The sequence below is a fragment of the Ctenocephalides felis genome, unplaced genomic scaffold (assembly GCF_003426905.1).
Source record: "Ctenocephalides felis isolate EL2017-DRISC unplaced genomic scaffold, ASM342690v1 CF-g0.4_SCAFFOLD_01886, whole genome shotgun sequence".
NCBI classification, from domain to species: domain Eukaryota; kingdom Metazoa; phylum Arthropoda; class Insecta; order Siphonaptera; family Pulicidae; genus Ctenocephalides; species Ctenocephalides felis.
The window spans coordinates 85,135,931-85,155,496 of record NW_020538040.1 but is presented as its reverse complement, the minus strand read 5'-3'; the positions used below and the strand labels follow the sequence as shown (position 1 = coordinate 85,155,496).

General features: G+C 30.1%; 1 protein-coding gene across 1 annotated transcript; it reads right to left on the bottom strand.

Annotated features, from left to right (window-relative positions):
• Positions 1–752: 752 nt before the first annotated feature.
• On the bottom strand, positions 753–10,740 carry LOC113375467 (coiled-coil domain-containing protein 173-like). Its single transcript, XM_026615401.1, has 9 exons — positions 10,589–10,740; positions 9,195–9,258; positions 7,599–7,774; positions 7,041–7,244; positions 5,269–5,350; positions 4,859–4,983; positions 3,412–3,655; positions 1,072–1,242; positions 753–812 (listed from the first exon to the last, which is right to left on the bottom strand). The coding sequence occupies exons 1-9, from the start codon at positions 10,738–10,740 to the stop codon at positions 753–755; spliced, it is 1,278 nt and encodes a 425-aa protein (XP_026471186.1).
• Positions 10,741–19,566: the final 8,826 nt, after the last annotated feature.

Below are 19,566 nucleotides of genomic sequence, written 5' to 3'. Positions count from 1 at the left end.
ATCAAACGAGTTTATCAATAATAATGAAGACCTAACGAATCGATTTCAAATTTGAAAAAATTACAAAGTATCACTAATCAATTCTTGGACAAGAACAAAATGAAAAAGCTGATGTTTCGAACAAATTTAGAATTCTTAAAATAAATGGCAGTCTTTTTAAAATAAATAAAAATTAATTTTTATTACAAAGATCTGCTCGATCAATCCTCATATCAATCCATGTGGTTTTGATCCTTTTGAAATGGATTTAGATATTTCGAATTCTACGAGCAGATAAGATGAATATTCTTCTTAACCACATCCCTTTTTAAGAGGCATCTCATCAGTTGGAATCTATTTAATGTATTTATTATTAGTTCTTTTAGTACTGATGATGCCATCAAATAACTGCTATATGTGGCTTACAAAAATCAAAGTATTGAATAACTCCTAATAATATTTCCTAAATTATCGTGGCTCAACGTAACTCATAATGCATCTATATAAAATAAATAAAATATGGTTTAGATTAAATCAAAATTTTTAATATATTAATTTGAATTATGTAATACAAATTACAGTTTACAGAATTACATATAATTTGTGACATCACTTGCAACATTGATCTAAAAATTTAATTTGAACATATGTATGAACTATTTCTGTTGTTGAATTATTGGACAAAGTTATTACTAGAATTTTGAAGCATTTAATATAGTATATTTAAAAACAACTGGTTCTTGAAAATGGGATTATTAGCCAGTATTTCTCTTTTATTCAGTACTATCGTACTTACTCTTGCGGGTCACCATTCCATTATCAAGCTTGAATTTCTGAAAAAGGAATGCAGCAAATTTTTAATGTAAAATAAAAATACGATTTTTATAAAAATATTCTTAATTCATAAAATTTGCAAGAAAAATGGCTTTCAAATACATGTTTGTTATAATAATGTCGTCATATAAAGCTATATCTTTGAAAATTTAGGTAAGTAGTTGCTTATAAAATAGTTTTATTGTGCGTTCAACATGTTTTGAAATAATTTCTGAAAAATATAATGCTATTTTATTTATTTGCCTAGTCAGTACTGACCTGTATAGCCTTTTGTACAGGATATTCCAAAAGATTTTGTGCTTTAACTTCTTCTTCAACTTTCTTTGCATATTGCAGGAAGAATTCGTCAGTATCTTTGTAATTGAGGTTCACATCGTCGAAAGCTAGGCCTTCCTTCGCTCTTTCTTCTCTGACCCGTGCGTTTAAGGCCTGCAATAAACAGTTTATTTAATTGCAATTTGTAATTTAAACTAGTGGGGCGCATGGCATCGTGCCTTAAGGCAAATTGCTGGAACTTTCCGTACCGTAATTAAACATTCGAAGAATGAAAATAATGAATAATTGTTTTGATTAGTTTCAAATGGATTATTACATACTGTAAACTTATAAGTGATTTTTAAATTGGGCGACGAGCGGTTTTTTATTAACAACTTATGTGTACGTTTACAAGAGTCAATTTTTTTTAAATTTGATTTTTTTTTGATAATTTAGAATTTTTTTCATAATTTAGAGATTTTTTTGAAAACATAAAAAAACGTTTTTTCTAAATATTTTGAAAATTTGGAATTTTTTAAAAATATTCGATCTTTTTTTGAAATTATCGAAATATACTCAAATTTTTGTAAGAAATCTTTTTTTTTCAATTGTTCAAAATTTAGTTTTTTTTGAAAATTTTGATTTTTTCATTTTTGAAAGTTTTCAAAATTATTTAAATTTTCTGTAAATGCATTTTTTGCACACAGTCTACTCAAGCAAATTTTTATTTGAATTAATCTATTCGGATGATCCGTTCTCTCAAAAACTGCATAACCGTTTTTACACCCGTTGCGCATCATACCTCCGAAACGGCAAAATTGCCTTTTGCAAAAACGCCTCGCAATCGAGTAAGAACCGAATGATTTCTCAATTTCATAAATCGGTTATTCCATACTGTCAAAAATGTCGAGGACATTTGTTTGAACCATATAAATAAATTAAAAATCTTGGTACAGGACCCAAAAAAATTCACACAAAATGTGTACACAATGTTAAAATCTTTATAAAATATCTGATAATTTGATGTACATATGTCCAATAAACATTTTTGAAAGCCAAATGGCATTATTTTAACTTATTTTTATTGAGAGTCCATAACCGCTAGACCTGCCTCACCAAAAATTTAATCAAGATATTCATTTTGTTAATACAATAAAATGTTTTATGGATTATTAAAATCGGATGTTCCGTTCTCTTAAAAACTTTTCAAATCGGTTGATCGGTGTTCCCGAAATCGTCGACGAAAATTTGTATCCGCACACACACACATACATCAATTTTTTCTAAGGTATGGCAAAATATTCAGAAATCTTTGAAACGTAAAGATATATAAAAATTTTCATTTTCGATTTTTTTGCGATTACTATAACTTACCCTACGGGAAGTTAAAAAATAATGCCTGGAAACCATAATCTGTTAATTGTTATATAAAATAAATAGTTCAAAATGTTATTTCAATAGTAAAATATAAATTCTTTTTGATTAAGTATATTATTTCCACCTTTCGAGAAATTCATGCAACTTGCTTTGGTAAAATGCCACTTACAACCACTTTTTTTGTACAGTCATAGTCTCAAAATATTCTAAAATGCTTTATGTTTGGCATTCTGGAATATTTTGTTTCTTTAAACATTTCAATTAAAATAGCACTTGATCATTGCTTTATACGCATTACGAATATACTCGCCAATATGCAATATTCTGCCACTTGTTCATGACGAGTATATTCGTCAATCACAGTCAAAAATAGATCATTATAATATTATTTGCTTTGTAAATTATACTAAATGCAAATTTATATATCTAATGTTCTGTAATCCAATCAATTATTTTACAATTATTAAACATAATTTTTTGATTAATAGGCCAATTCTGCCATAAAATAAACCAACGGAAGGCTATGTTATGTAGCATTTTTTATATAAAGTGATACTAAAGTGGCAATTGACAAAATGCTATGTATTTGCTGTACCATCAGGCGTTTTACACATAATATGTAACTTCACTCGTATGTTATTACGCCACATCTCAAAGATGCACTTATGATGATGCTTTTTTGACGTTTGTACGTTTTCGGTTAGATTTTCACACAGCAACCACATTTTTGATAGTTTTTAGTACGACTTTGTATGAAAAATGCTACGTAACTTTGACTTGCCATAACATTGGTCAATTTTACGGCCCATAAAGCCACCATTTATTCACGAGTCGCATCGTGTCTTTAAACAAAATAACGCTCTGTCCCTAGAAACTGCGTTGGCAGCCCTTGATTGTAATACATTTCTGATTGATTTAAATTTAAATATATAACAGCGTAAATAAAAACGTTATTGAAATACTAACAATTTGTTCAGAGAGGATTCTATCGGTATTTTCTAATTCGGCCTGTCTTGCCAGAAGTTTGCGATATTCTATGGAATCGGTGACTTCGTGTTGTTTGAAATTATTTAGGAGATTCCATCTAGTTTGCATAACATTATCATAATGCTGGGTCTTGTTTTCTTCTTGGCATCTTTCGAATGCTATACGACGTTCCTCGAACTCTTTCTTAATTTTTTCCTTCTTTGCTTGCTCGATGGCTTCTCGTCTAAGAAAATTAATTTAAAGGTTTGATATTTGAATATGATGCAAATGATAACTACATAATTAATTATATGGTTTGTAATAATATTGATATAATTGTTAGTCAGCAGTGACTAATGTTACCTAATATGGTGCCTAGAACTAATCATTATATTTGTAAAATATTGAAGAAGCTTTATTTTTTTATTTTCATTCATTCATTTTTAACTTTTTGGGGAGAAGTTTATTTTCACGAAAAAGTCCGACTTCTATACTTTCTTGAGGTTTTGAGTTACTCTTAATCGTTTAAGACCAAATTTGGAAAAAGTATCTGTGAGCCACTTTTTGATCTTTGACTTTGATCGTTGACGAGTTTAAAATTTTAAGGTTAGTGTTTATTAGACCTCAGCGACCATCGGCAAAGCCGTTTTTTTTAAATTACCAGAAAAGTGTTTTTCGTTTATGTTTTAGCCAAAAATCCTGAATCGATTTCAAAATTTCTAAAACTGTTTGAAAGATATTGGGAATCGTGCTGATTTGTTTTTGGTAAAGATCGGCTGGGCCGATTTCTTTGTAATTAATAATTGAAACATTTTTTTAGACGATTTTTATTAAACTTTGACGGTAGACATCATGGTCAAATTTAACAAGTCGATAGGTACATGATATAAACAAACATTCTAATGTATTAAAGCCCCATAAAAAGTGATTAAGTTATAAAAATTCGTTAAAGTTTAGGATAATGGGTAGCGCTTTTAGGACATTCATAAACATGTTTGTGTACTATAATTAATATAATTGCAGATATTTTAACTCTGTTCAAAAAATATCAATTGAAAATTGCAAATCAATTGGTGGTCTTTGCAAAAACTGAACGTATACAATTGTAAGATTTATTTCAACTTATTGGAGATACGTACAAGGTTTGTCTTAATTGTGTAAAAGAGAGAAATGCTTATTAGAAATATAAATGGGATTGATGTGGATATTGTTTATTTGTTCTAATGATTATGTAAAAACTTTGAAAAATTATTTTCAAATAAGGTGGCATTAACATCTACTTTTTAGCAAGCAGTCTTTTATATATTCGTTTTTATATCGGTTTTATAAAATTGATATAAAAATCCCAAGCAATTCATTTCAAATTCTACTAACAATGTTGTAAGTGTTAATTAAAATACAGTAAAATATTAATGCCAGAGCATTGAATCTTTTACTTAAAACTTACTTTGCGTAAAACTTTGCTTCCTCTTTAGCAACTTTTTCTTCAAATGCTTCCATATCAAATGCATCATATGGTTTGAATACCTTTTTAGCCGTTTTTTCAGTTCTTGCAACAAATTCTTCAACTTTCTATAAATTCAAATATTTACCAAAAACTTAAGTTTAATATTGTAGAAGTATATCCAATTATTATAAAAATATCACCTTTGTTATGGTTCTAACTTTTAGCTTATCCATTTCTTTCCTGGCTTCTGCATAAGTGTCCGCTATGGCTTCTTCGATCATGGCAACTTTTTCTTTTTTCTTGTCTAAAATTTGTTTTTTTTGCACTTGAGTTTCAAAGTTTTCTATAAATATTTTTATATTATCTTCCTTTTTTTGCTTTTCTTTTTCTTGAACTGCTTTGTACTCTACCTGCGCCAGTTTGATGTCCTCGATTGCTTTATCTTTTTCTATTTTTTCATTTTCTTCGGCCACACGACGTCTTTCTTCCCCACTGTTAGAAAAAACATGAAACTTATTTAAATTTTTCAATAAGTTAATAATTTATTGTTTTTTTTTTTGACTGATCACGACATTTTAGCTATTTGCGTTTCTGTACTCTACCGGATTCATCACAATTATATTCATTATATTATAGTTACATTATAATTTGGATAGTTTGTATCATTTTTTAGTAATTCAATGTTATATATATTTTAAAATTATTTATATGCCAAATTGACCGGTACACTAATGTATTTGAAAGTTCCAATCTTTATAAAATTCTTAGATTTGTTAATAAAACAATCTATGTAGAATAAATAAGTTTGAAGAAAATATTTTTCAATTTTTCTTTCAAAAGATTACTGCCGACGGAAGTGCAGTGTAAAATATTAAACAATATTTAAGTGGTATTTTGCCTTAAGGAAAGTTTTAGTAAATAATCGACTTAATAAGAATTGAGCAATTGTTGAAATTGTCACAATAAGATTTCCAATAGTTAATATTGAAAATAAAGATTCCGCTTTCCAAGAAAACCTATTTTTTTTAATTCAAGCGTTTTTTAATTGATGTTATTCACCTTACTTCTGTAATTAAACCACTTGTCTTAGACGTATAATATTCTAGGATAATTGTTTAGATCAAGTTCAAAAGTCATTAAAATCGCAAAAAAAAAATTCAGTAATAAATTACGAAGAAATGGTCCAGCCAGCCACCACTCTTTATCAAAATATAATCAGCACTATTTCCAACTTATATTTTTCGAACAGTTTTTGTACTTTCCAAATCGGTACTAGATTTTCATAATTGCTAAGAAATAAATTTATTTGCAAATGATAAAAAATCGTCGAGTAAAACTAATCAATATGACTCCTTATCGATAATACGTAAAATTTGGGCTTACATACACACACATTTCGATGCCAAACGATACAGAATGATTTAGTCACTCAAGAAGATTTGAAATGAGCAAATCAGATTTTCTGTCTAAAGCAAACTTTCTCGTGCGATGTAACTGTATTGTTAATTTTGAGATTTAATTTGGTACTAAATTAAAATTACGTTTTCATTTATTACTAAATTAAATTATATTTAAAATTCTATAAAAAATGAGCTTCTTTGTGTGTTAATATTTTTATATTAAGTAAATTAATGAGCCAAATCTGCCGTAAAATAGACGAATGTTAATGCAACGCTGCTTTCTTCATATAAAATAGTACTAAAAACGGCGAAAATGCAATGTTATTTACTGGGCAATTTTGGATATAAAACCTAACATAGAAAATGCACGAAATTACTTGGGCGTTTTGGATATAAAATCTAACATAGAAAATGCACGAAGATCAAAAAAAGAATGTTATCATAACTGCATCATTCTGATGTGCTATAAAAACACATATGAGAAGTTAGATTTTATGTGTAAAATGTCTTCATCGCACAGCAAATATAGCATTTTGACAGTTTTCAGTACCATTTTATATGAAAAAGCAGAGTAATACAGCGTTGCAATAACATTGATCTATTTTGCGGCAGAATTGTCCCATAAATCTCTTCGCGCAGTTCAATTCATAGCACTTTGTTATAAACAAAACTTCTAAAATATATAGTATTAAATTTAGTTATTAAATTTGTAATTAAATGGTTTTCTTCTAGAAAACGGTCATTTTACATTTAATTATTTTTTATTATCTAAATTTGCTTACGTTTCCTTTAGCTCCTGCCACAAAGTTCTTTTGAGTTTTAAAGAGCTACTGCCTGATCCGTGCTGTTCTTCGAAAAACTTTTTGGCATCCTCCTCAAGTTGCTTTCTTTCTTCGATTAAGGCCTCTTTGATTTTTCGTTCTTTCTCTTTTTTAAACTCAATTTGAGCTTCGCGTTCTTTGAGGACGTGCGAATGCAATAGTGCACTGTGGAAATGATATTTTTGTTAGCATTATTATCAATAGGGTTTTCCTGTGAATCAATGGTTAAGCCATGAGCTTTTAATAAGAAAAGGTTCGATGGTTGCTTTGAACCAGCAGTCTGATTTCAAGCAGTAGCGACATATATTTTCAAGTAAACACGGATGTCACTATTGCTCGGCATCAGGATCCTCGAAGCGGGATCGAACCCGAGATCTCTGATTCAGGTCTAGTCGCTTACCCACGAGAGAACTCATTTTGTATAAAAAATGAAAATCTATCAGTTTTGCTATAATTGTGATTGATCTATAAATGAAAACATATGGAAATTATTTTTGAAAATTTATTTTTATATATGACCTTGTTATTTGTCGTGGTCCGTGATGCTCATATGCCATCAGCAGCTTTACTTGGTCGCAAAGTGCTTGTCTTTTCTCGATTTTTGCATTATCCAATTCGCGCATTTTGGCTAATTGTTGCTCAACTTTCTGAGCTTTATCTTCCAACCGAGCTGCGTTCACTCGCATACGAACATTCTAAAAAAAGTTATAGATGTGAAGAAATTCTAAGTCAAATTATATGACTTCATGAAATAATACATAACTGAAATGATCGTAAAAATTACAGTTAAGTCTTTAACCCTTTCTACTAGCGAATTCCGAGATTCATATGAATTTTGCCGCCGGAGCAGCGGCATCCGAGTGGAAAGGGTTTTATAAACGGATCTTGTTATATAGAGATTATAAGATTTTACGAGTATAGATTTAGAAACCCCAGAGCATAATAAAATAATATAACGAACTAAAAGTTTTCATTTTAGGAACAAATATTCCTACATTTATATTTGTGATTAAGTTATTTATGTGTTAGTGCAAAATTCTAAATTATATACGAGTCTAGCACAGACTTCTCAAACACCTCAATAAAATTTGAGTATTTACTCCTAATATATATGCTCTTCAATAGAAATCTTTCAAGTACGATAATTTACTGGTACAATTATCACTGTAAATATTTTATATTGCGATATGCATAGGGGGAAGTCCCGTAACGCCGGACGGCACCTAATGCCTGACACTGTATTTAACACGTATTATTTAAGCAAGTATAAATCTTTTCATTTCAAAATACAAATGAAAGGGGCACGGGGGGCACACAGGTACAGGATTACGCGCCAAGCATCGCTTGTGACGCACACGGCCACGGCGAGAGCAACCGTTTGCTGTTTTAGGTGCAAAATCACGGCGTCACCTAAATATCAATGAATGTAATTCTAGTATATTTATGCATTTACATTTGTGTGATATGCAAAGATAAAAGTAGTACTTGATTGTTATCCGTAAACACGTAGAATATTATTAGATATTTTAAACAATTTTAGTAGGTACCACCAAATAAACGAAAATGTCTGTCCCTTAGCACCGGACACTAAGTCGTCCCCTAGCGCCGGACAGTAATCATATTGATATTTCTTGTGAGAATTGGTGTAATTTATTCTAAGTATTTAATTTTGTTCTGTATGAGTGCTAACAGTCACTATATGCCCCCATTTTTCGTATTTCCTAGTCAAAGAAAGTAAATATTATGATGAATGCTCCAGCTGAGAGCATAGGCGTGGCCATATTCGTCAAACACACATGTGCAGACATTCCAAAGTGTGGAGATGGCTACATATGTGTTCAATGCTGGTTATTTTGAAATGTCCGGTACTAGGTGCCACTTTGCAAAATCATATTCTTTGTTACCAAAGTTTGATTTATGGTATAAATTATTTTTTAGCAAAGGTTGCGTTTTTGTTAATTTAGTTTGATTTCTAACTTTGTTATCCAACATAAGTCATAATTTAATGAACATTTCGTAAAATATTTTTTGATTTATTTATAAATAACCTTAGATGTCCGGCACTCGGGGACTTCCGCCTATATAAATTTATAATTTCATAAATAATTTTCTTACCTTTACAGAGTCAACCCATTGTGCACACATTGCATCGGATTCGTCACTCAAGTACTTTCGATATCTGAAATTGGCGAATATATAAATTTAAACGTAAAACAATTTTGAATTCCATTTTTACACCAGTTATAGTTAAAACAAATTAACACAATTTATAGCACATATAATGTAATTAGTAATTGTTTTGACACCGTGATGTTCTATAAAATCATTTAATGATATAACCGTATGCTACTGCGTTTTAATATCGTCGTGATAAGTTTATAAAACTTGCTTTTTAGATAAAAAAAAAATCAGACTAGTCAAATGTTAAATAAGTTGAGGCATAAAGTTCGTTTCTTGCAATCGGTAATGAAACCTAAAATATTTACAAATTATCTAATGATATATTTTGTTCTAATTGTAAGACTAATTTAAAAACTAGTGGAATGGTATTACCATTCAACGAGCTTTACGACCCTATATCTTAAAATATTATACACAATTGTGATTTGGAGGGTTTTTTTTCTAACTTATCTATTTTACAATGTTTGCTCCACACATTTTTTTTCTTTCTTCAACATTTTTTATAAGTAGAAATATCACAAATGTATTATAAGAAGAACGTTAAGTAACTTCCAGTAGGGTAAGTTATAGTAATACGAGTTATAGTAATATATAGTAACAAAAATTGAAAATAAAAATATTTGTAGAGCTTCACGTTTCAAGCCTTCCTGAACATTTTGGCATACATTAGATCTAATGAAATTGAATCAGTTGAATCCAAAAATTGAATCAGTTTATACCGGACGCTCCGTTCTATCAAAAACCGAATTGCCATTCTTCGCACTTTCAAAAACATTCGATTCTCCTTATCAATATGAATCGAAATTGGTTGATCGGTGTTCCCGAAATCGTCGACGAAAATTTGTATCCGCACATACATACACACACACACACATACACCCATTTTTTCTAAGGTATGCCAAAATATTCAGAAACCTTTGAAACGTAAAGATATATAAAAATTTTCATTTTCGATTTTTTTGCGATTACTATAACTTGCCCTACGGGAAGTTAATAACGCGATATGAAGGTAAAACTGATTATTAGACATATCCGCATCAATTATCAGATATTCTATAGAGATTTAAATAATAACTACTTCTGTTTACGATTCTATAAGTTTCATACCAAGATTTCTAATTTTTAACAATTAGAAAACTACGCAGCGCCATCGCTTTGAAAGAAATCGAAATTTGAAAAAAAATTCGAATGTGTTCAAAATTTAAAAAAATGTTCAAAATTTTGAAGTTTGTACAAATGTTAAATTACGGTACGGGAAGTCTCAGCAATTTTCTTTAAGGCACAATGCCATGCACTACTAGTTAATGCAAAAATTGACATCTACTCACGCATCGTCATGCATTTGCTCCTCGGCTTGTTGGTGTTGCCGAATGAAAGGAGCATGAAGCCTTACCCATGCACTTTGACTAAGGACTAAAGGATTCTGTCTACGAGTCGATGCGAATTTCTTGTTTCGGTCCTCCCGCACTCCTAGCCGCATATCGCCGCAAAACTGCGACGTAATGAAGCAGGACATGGCTAAAATGAAAAAAAAAACGAGAGTTACCTTACACGAATTCAATATTTTATCACTGGCATTAATTGCCAAACTTGATTTCGAAATATTTAGCATTTGATTTTTTAATATATCGAGTTATGAGAATATTTAATAAATCTTACCTGTTTTTGATAATTCCCAAAATTGTTAGAAAATAAATATATAAAAATGCAAAACTTTGTATCAAAACATCGGCAATTTTGCGGTGTAAATGCCCGATGTTTTTTTGTTTAAGCTAGTGATTAGTACACTCAAAAATGTCATAAAATAAATACATTTTGTTTTGTACGAGAACCAAATAGTATGTCAGATATTAAAGAAAACTGGATGTAAGTGGCATTTTGCCTTAAGACAAGTTGCAAAAACTTGCCGATGTCTATGAATGATTGATTTAATCTACAGAAATTGCAATGTATGAGTTTAGATAAAATCTTACACTCTTAATTTTGCAAATAATTTTTGTATTTTACTAATAAATAAAAACTAATCAAAACGATTTTGAATTGATTTTTCAAATTATAAATTTGATATATAATTATAGTGCACAAACACGTGCTTGTATGACCTAAGTGTCCAAATTTTTATAATTCAAGCACTTTTCGGATGTCTCTAATATTTTAAGATGTTCGTTTAATTCATGAACTACGTTAAATTACCATCGTGTTAAATTTTATTACACAAGCCCCAATTTTTTTTTTCAACAATGAATTACGAAGAATTTATCCAGATTAGAGATGGGTAACTCACTCCGGAGTTATCACTCCGATACAACTCCTTCCTCGGAGTGAATCCGAGTGGAGTTGTCCCACAGGATTTGTCATATCCGACTTCCCTAAACTAGTACTAAATCTGTTAACATGTGCAGATATTTACTTGAGCTTGTTACTAATACAAAGATTTGGGTCGAAAGAAGTGGTCTTTTTTCTCGTCTCACAGCCATTTTTAGGACTTTCCAGGAATATAATGGCCAGGTATATTATGATTTTATAATTGTGTAAAAGTAATAGTATGCTAATTGAACAACCTGATGTATAATTAATTTTCGAAAAGGAAATAATAAAAGAATGTGAGGTATTATTATTTTGTGAAAAATATTATACACAAAGATTTGTTCTTATTTCATATATAAGGTTCACTGCATTATTTTCATATGAAAATAAACATATTCAAAGAATTCTACATTTTCTCTTCAAAAATAATTACGAAATTGATTTTGATTCCAAACTTTTTGTCAATTTGAGATTTGTATGCATATTGAAATGCATAAAATAGTAATTATTATAATAAAATGAAGAAAAATTTTGAACTATTTGTAAACTATTTCCAAAGTCTTAATAAATCCTTAGATATGTTGACAACACACTAGAGAACACATTTTTGTCAACTATTATGTTTTAAAGTTGTCGGAGTTGTGGAGTTGTTTTTTTTTTTTTTATTTTTATTGGCCTCGCTTACTCGAGCATTTAGCCACCTACAACATATTTTAATTTCATTACAATATTTCAATTTTAATACAATCCTCATGTTCATACTATTTTTCTTATATAAATCCTATTCTTCTTCCTATTTATTCTATCCTATTCTATGTACTCATCAACGTAACTTCATTCTTCTTTTTCTTCTTTATTATCTATCATTATATCTTCTATCTTCTTACGTCTTCATTACTTCTATTCTTACTTCCATTACTTCTATTCAATTTAATTTTTATTCTCAAAACCTTTTTATATACGATTGAACTATTTCTAATACTATTTCAAACTACTTTTAACTTTATTTCAAACTATTTTTAATAGTATTTCTATATTATGCCGGGGATTCGAACTTTGAACCTCTGGCGTGTGAATCGGAAACGCTGCACATGAGCTAATTCCGCCACTTGTGGAGTTGTTAAGTGGATATAACTTCTCTTTGAAGCGGAGTCAAATCCTAACCGATCCGGCTTCGTATATGAAAAATGATTTTAGGTTAATATTGAAAAAAAAAAATACAGTAAATATGTGAACGTGAGAGAGACACATTTTTCTTCACTAAAATTGTTTTAATTATTGGATGGATGCACAAAAACAACTCTATCATAATATTACGCCATCTGAATAAACCTCTCGCTTTATATATAATATAACAATAATCGTTATAAAAATAATGTTTGTAGCAACTTTATATTGCAGTGTCACAATTTCTCTTACGTTAGTTATATACTACTTCTCACGATTTTTGTTTTGCTTTTTCTTGTGTGTTGCTTCAGCATGTAATTCTTATTTTTCAACACTACTCATTTCATGAAATAATCATTTTTTTGACGCAAAATATTATATATCTTGCGTTTAGTTATTAATTTGAAATAAACGGCTCGACCGATTATCATGCGAAACTAATGGACACGACTCAATATTAAATTTTAAATGTTCTAATACGATTTAGCCTTTTTCTTAAATATACCAACGAGAGGCAAAATTTGCTTTTACGTATCATACCAAATTCAAAACGCAAAAAAAAAATTAGTAATCGGTTTTTCTCGCAAAAATATAAACTTTTATACTCTTTTGCAGTCCTCCTTGGAAAGTTAATATTCCTTTATTGAGCACGTTACCAACTAACACATTCTATGTTTTTACTTCTATACAAAGCGATATACAAAGCAGCATATCATAATAAATTGTCGTCTAATTTGGTATTGCTTGCAAGCCTTCTAATTGACACCACGATGTCGTCGGGTAGTCAGTTTTCCTTGTTTGGTATTTATCGTTAGTATTCATGCTTGTAAAATACAATAGTCTCACATTTAACGACTTTTTCAATCCCAAGCACACGACGTGTCGTGTTTTCTTTCAACGTTTTACGAGCATTGTTACTCGGAACAATATTTCTGTTATTAATAATAGTTCTGTTTGTTTAGTCGTATAAGTTTATGCGATAGTTCCTGGCCTTGTTTGATACTTTTCTTACTAGGGACAATGGATAATAGGCATCCTTAATTTTTAAGGTTTCAAGATATGATTTTACATCAGTATTGAGAAAAAGAAATACATTAAATACGTGAACGTGAAAACTAAATGATATTGTAAAATAAATTCAGTACATATATGTAGGGGAAAGTCCCCGATTGCCGGACACCTACGGTTATTTATAAATAAATCAAAAAATATTCTACGAAAGGTTTGTAAAATTATGACTTATGTTAGATAACAAAGTTAGAAATCAAACTAAATTTAGAAAAACGCAATCATTGCTAAACAATAATTATTGTTTAACTTGTTTTAATTGTTAAACAATAATTTGTTTAATTATTGTTTATTGATAGTATTAATTATAATTAATACTATCAATCAAACTTTGATAACAACTAGCTGTAAGTGGAATTCTGTCTTGAGGCAATTATGGCATCGTGCCTTAAGGCAAATTGCTGGAACTTCCCGCACCGTAACGAAATGTTCGAGGAATATACTGAATGTTTTCAAGTAGATTATTATAAATATTGTAATATTGTGTAATATTTATAAGAATTATATAAACCGAATTGCAGAGTTGAAATTATTTCTAAAGTATATTAGAACTATAGTCAGAATTAAAAATAAAATCTGAAATAAATTTTCAAAAAAAAAAAAAAAAAAAAAAAAAAAAAAAAAAAAATGGAACAAATTTTTTTTTCAAAATCAATTATTTTGTTAAGACAAGCAGAAAGTTCTTTGAATCATTTAAATCGGACGCTTAGTTCTCTCAAAAACTGCCATGTTTTACATATTTAGCTCCGTATCTTCGAAATGGCTGGGCCTGCCTTTGCCAAAAACTAATAAACACTTCTCCCAATCATTACTAATTGAATGTTTTTTAGATCATTCAAATCGGATACTCCGTTCGCTCAAACATTCGATTTCTATTTTCTGCACTCTTTGCTCCGTATCTCCGAAACGGCTGGACCTGCCTTTGTCAAAAACTAATCAGCTCTTTTCCCAATCAATAGGAATCGAATGTTTTTTGAACCATTCAAATCGGTTGATCCGTGCGCCCTAAAACGTGACTGGAAATTTGTATCCACACATACATACACACACACACACACACACACACACACACACACACACACACATCCATTTTTTCTGAGGTATGCCAAAACGTTCAGAAACCTTCAAAACGTCGAGAAATGTAAAAATTTTCAATTCCGATTTTCGGCCCATTACAATAACTTACCCTACGGGAAGTTAAAAAATATGATTTTACAAAGTGGCACCTAGTACCGGACATTTCAAAATAACCAGCATTGAGCACATATGTAGCCATCTCCACACTCTGAAATGTCTGCACATTTGAGTTTGACGAATATTCTTAGATATTGCAAAAAAGTCACTAATTTTCCACCCTTTTGGCTGGGCCACACCGATGCTCTCAGCTGGAGCATTCATCATAAGATTTTCATTCTTTGACTAGAAAATACGAAACATGGGGATATGTAGTTACTGTTAGTACTCATACAAAACAAAATTAAATAATTAGAAATAAATTACGTCAATTCTCACAGAAATATCAATATGTTTACTTCCGGCGCTAAGGGACGACTTAGTGTCCGGTGCTAAGGGGCAATTTTGTTCATTTGGTGGTACCTACTAAAATTGTTTACATTATCTAATAATATTCTGCCATTGTACGGATAACAATCAAGTACTACTTTTATTTTTGGATGCCACTAAAATATAAATGCATAAATACACTAGAATTACTTCCAATGATATTTAGGTGACACCGTGTTTTTGCGCCTAAAACAACAAAGGATTGCTCCCGCCGTGGCTGTGTGCGTTACAGGTGAATCTTGGCACGTAATCTTGCACCTGTGTGCCCCCCGCACCCCTTTCACTTGTATTTTAAAATAAAAATATTTATACTCGCCTAAATAATACGTGTTAAATAGAGTGTCCGGCTTTAGGTGCCGTCCGGCGTTACGAGATTTCTCCCTACTACTGTGTACAAATATGAAAAAGACTTTATTTACAACTTTTGAAATCTTTATAGGCAAAATCGTCACTAAAAACGAGTGCAGTGAGCGGTGGTGCATTATCGTAATGCAAAAACGTTTTTCAAAATGGTGTCGACTGACCAATTTGAAATTCCAACAATATCAGCAAGCTGATAGATAGATAGTAGTCAATAGATGATTTTGTAGCACCAATTCTCTGATCCGGTTGACGTGTAGCTCATTAGTAAATGTTCATGGTCGTCTTTTATGTGGTTTTTCTTCAACGTGCTTCTTTGTATTATTTGTGACAATCAAAAACACTTGCTTTAACTATATTTTTATTTAAAATATTTCACCCATCATTTTGTGAATTTCAAATGTTTATATCAGCTACACAATCTTATGACTCTAATGCATAAACTTTCTGATCAATATTTATTCGTGTACGTTATTTGAATATTATTATCCCTGCGCAATAATATTCAAATTTTGAACAAATAATTTCCGAGGTAAAATCTTTCTCGGAAATATAGCCCATTCGTTTATGTAGCCACTTGTAATGCGACCGGTGCGATGCTGCCTGCCACTTTGGGACTATTCAAACATTTGTTCTTCGTTTACTCATTATAATATGGTGAGAGAGAGAGTTATAACAGGCGCCATAAAAATATCTTCTTGTAACTATTATTGTATTAGTCCCATGATTAAATATCAAGTCAAATATTATATTAGAAACATTCGAGTGGTATAAAATAAATTCCTCATTAGAAGTGGCACAGTTTCTTCTGGAACTTTACGTATTGCGAATAAAGTATTTTCTATAAATAAAATAAATGTTTTTATTGAAAATTTATATGTTCCGAAAAATTGCAATCATTAACTTCCCTAAGGAGATTTATGCTTTCATGACAAAATCCGATTCGCTAATTTTATGTTTTCTCTAAGTTTCAAGCCATTCTGAATCGAATGAGACCAAATTTGAAAAATTATGTGTGTGCGTGAACAGATTTTTTGCCGTATATCGACGTTTTCTCAAAAACGGCTCGACCGATTTCAAAAATTTAAAAGCCATTCGATGTATCTCGATGAGGACTATCGTTTGCCAGTTTCGCCAAGCCGTTTCTTTATAAATAGCAGAAAAGTGAACAAATTTTCGTCCACGTTGTAGCCCGCAATTCTGAATCAATTTTGAAAACTCAAAAAACCGTTCGAAATATGTGTTGTTTGGGAATCGTGCTGAATAGTTTTTGGTAGAGATCGGCCGAGCAGTTTTTGACGGTAGATATCATAGTCTTATAGATCATGCTAAAATATTACGGCCCTACGACAACTCGTTTAGCTTTAAAAATTTGTCAAAGTTTGCAAAAATCCGTATCATTTTTTGGCATTTGTCAAAATTAGACCTTTCGTCGACGTTTGCTCAAAAACGCCTGAACCGATTTCAGAAATTTAAAAACTATTTGATGTATCTCAATGAAGACTATCGTTTGTCAGTTTTGTGCGATAATCTGCCAAGCCGTTTCTTTGTAATTTGGAAAAAAGTGTTAAACTTTTTGTCCACATTTAAGCTGATACTACCGAATCGATTTTAAAAAATCAAAAACCGTTCGAAAGATATTAGTTGGGAATGATACTGATTAGTTTTAGGTAAAAATCTACCGAGCCGTTTTCTTGTAATTAATTGTTGAAACAAAATGACGATTTTTATCGAACTTTTTTTGGTGATATATATCATGGTCTTATAGAACTTCTGAAATATTACGGTTGTACGACAAGTAGTTTAATTTTAAAAATTCATCAAAGTTTGAGAAAATGAGTAGTTTTTTTGACGTTTGCCAAAATTAAAATTAGACCATTTACTTGGTATAACGATAAAGTACTTGATCTTAATGAACACACTAAACCATTAACGTCCAATTATAAAAATTATTGATCTGTGAAAATTTGCTTTTAGAAAATACTCCGAGTTAACGTGTTTGTTCGTTTACAATTATGTGTAATAAATCCACTCAGAATACTTTTAATCACTCATAAATCAATTGATTTTTTATTAAGTATCTAGCATTAAGGCGAAATGTCACTTACAACTAGTTCTACGCCCTATTAATATGTGAATATTAATTTATCGATTTGAAACAATTACTGTCACCTAACTATACTTTCAAACATTTTATAGTAGGTAGTACTAAGAATGTTTCGGTCGCCTAACAGGTTTCAACCTCTTACTAATTCAATTATTAGAATATAAATTGTTTTATGAAATGACTTGGTCTAATAATGTTTTGTACAATCAATAACAATCTATTTCTTATTCATAACTAGATGACTTTTTTATTTATGTAAATATCTTTTTTGTGTATTGATTTACTAAATTGTAACGAGACACTAATTTAAATTTACATTTCAAATACGGGATGTTGTAATATTAATATAAGTTATTTAAATTAGTTTTAGTTTTCAAGTTATTTTTTTGTACTTAATATGATTAAGTTTTGAAATTCAACCCAGAATTGTCAAAAATCATATTTATTAACTATCTGATAATGTAAGCAAATATGACTTAGTGAAATGGTTGAATATTTAGTTTCTTTTAGCCTCAAATATATCTTACTATATTCTAGGAAGAGTTGAACATGTTAATATTTTTATTACATGAAATAATACTAAAACTAGTGGGATGGGTGGCATCGTGCCTTAAGGCAAATTGCTGGACCGTAACGAAATGTTCGAGGAATATTGAATGTTTTCAAATAGATTATTATAAATATTGTAACATTGTCTAATATTTATAAGAATTATATAAACTGAATTGCAGAGTTGAAATTATTTGTTTAAAGTATATTAGAACTATAGTCAGAATTTAAAATAAAATCTGAATTATTTTCGATATACAAAAAATTAAAAAAAAAAAAAAATAAAAAACAAAATTTTTTTTATCCAAAATCAATTATTTTGTTAAGACAAGCAGAAAGCTCTTTGAATCAATTGAATCGGACGCTTAGTTCTCTCAAAAACTGCCATTTTTTGTACATTTAACTCTGTATCTCCGAAATGGCTGGGCCTGCCTTTGCGAAAAACTAATAACCCCTTCTCCCAATCATTACTAATTGAATGTTTTTTAGATCATTCAAATCGAATGCTTCGTTCTCTCAAAAACTCGATTTCTATTTTCTGCACCCTTTGCTCCTTATCTCCGTAACTGCTGGACCTGTCTTTGCCAAAAACTAATCAGCTCTTCTTCTTATTAGTAGGAATCGAATGTTTTTTAAACCATTCAAATCGGTTGATCCGTACGCCCGAAAACGTGGGCGAAAATTTGTATCCATACATACATACACACACACACACACATCCATTTTTTCTGAAGTATGCCAAAATGTTCAGAAACCTTCAAAACGTCGAGAAATGTAAAAACTTTCAATTCCGATTTTCGGCCCATTACAATAACTTACCCTACGGGAAGTTAATTAATTATTTTCTTCATGAAATGTGTTATTGACTATCTGAGTGGACTACCAACTAACTGCATTACTCATATTATTCCTCAAATAATGTTGTTAATGTGCAGCCCTTCATATAATACTGAAATTAAAATTTTTTCATTATAAAATACTGAAATTCAAGTACATTTCAGTTGATGTAAATCAAAAGCCAAAAATCAAATAAAAAAGTACACTTTTGTTAAATATACATGATATAAAACAAATGTTAGTAAGTGTAATACTTTTTGTAGAAATATTTTCCTTCTATATAAAAATTGATGATATAAGAAAATTTCATGATAATAATTATTGATTATAATCAATGGACAGCACTTG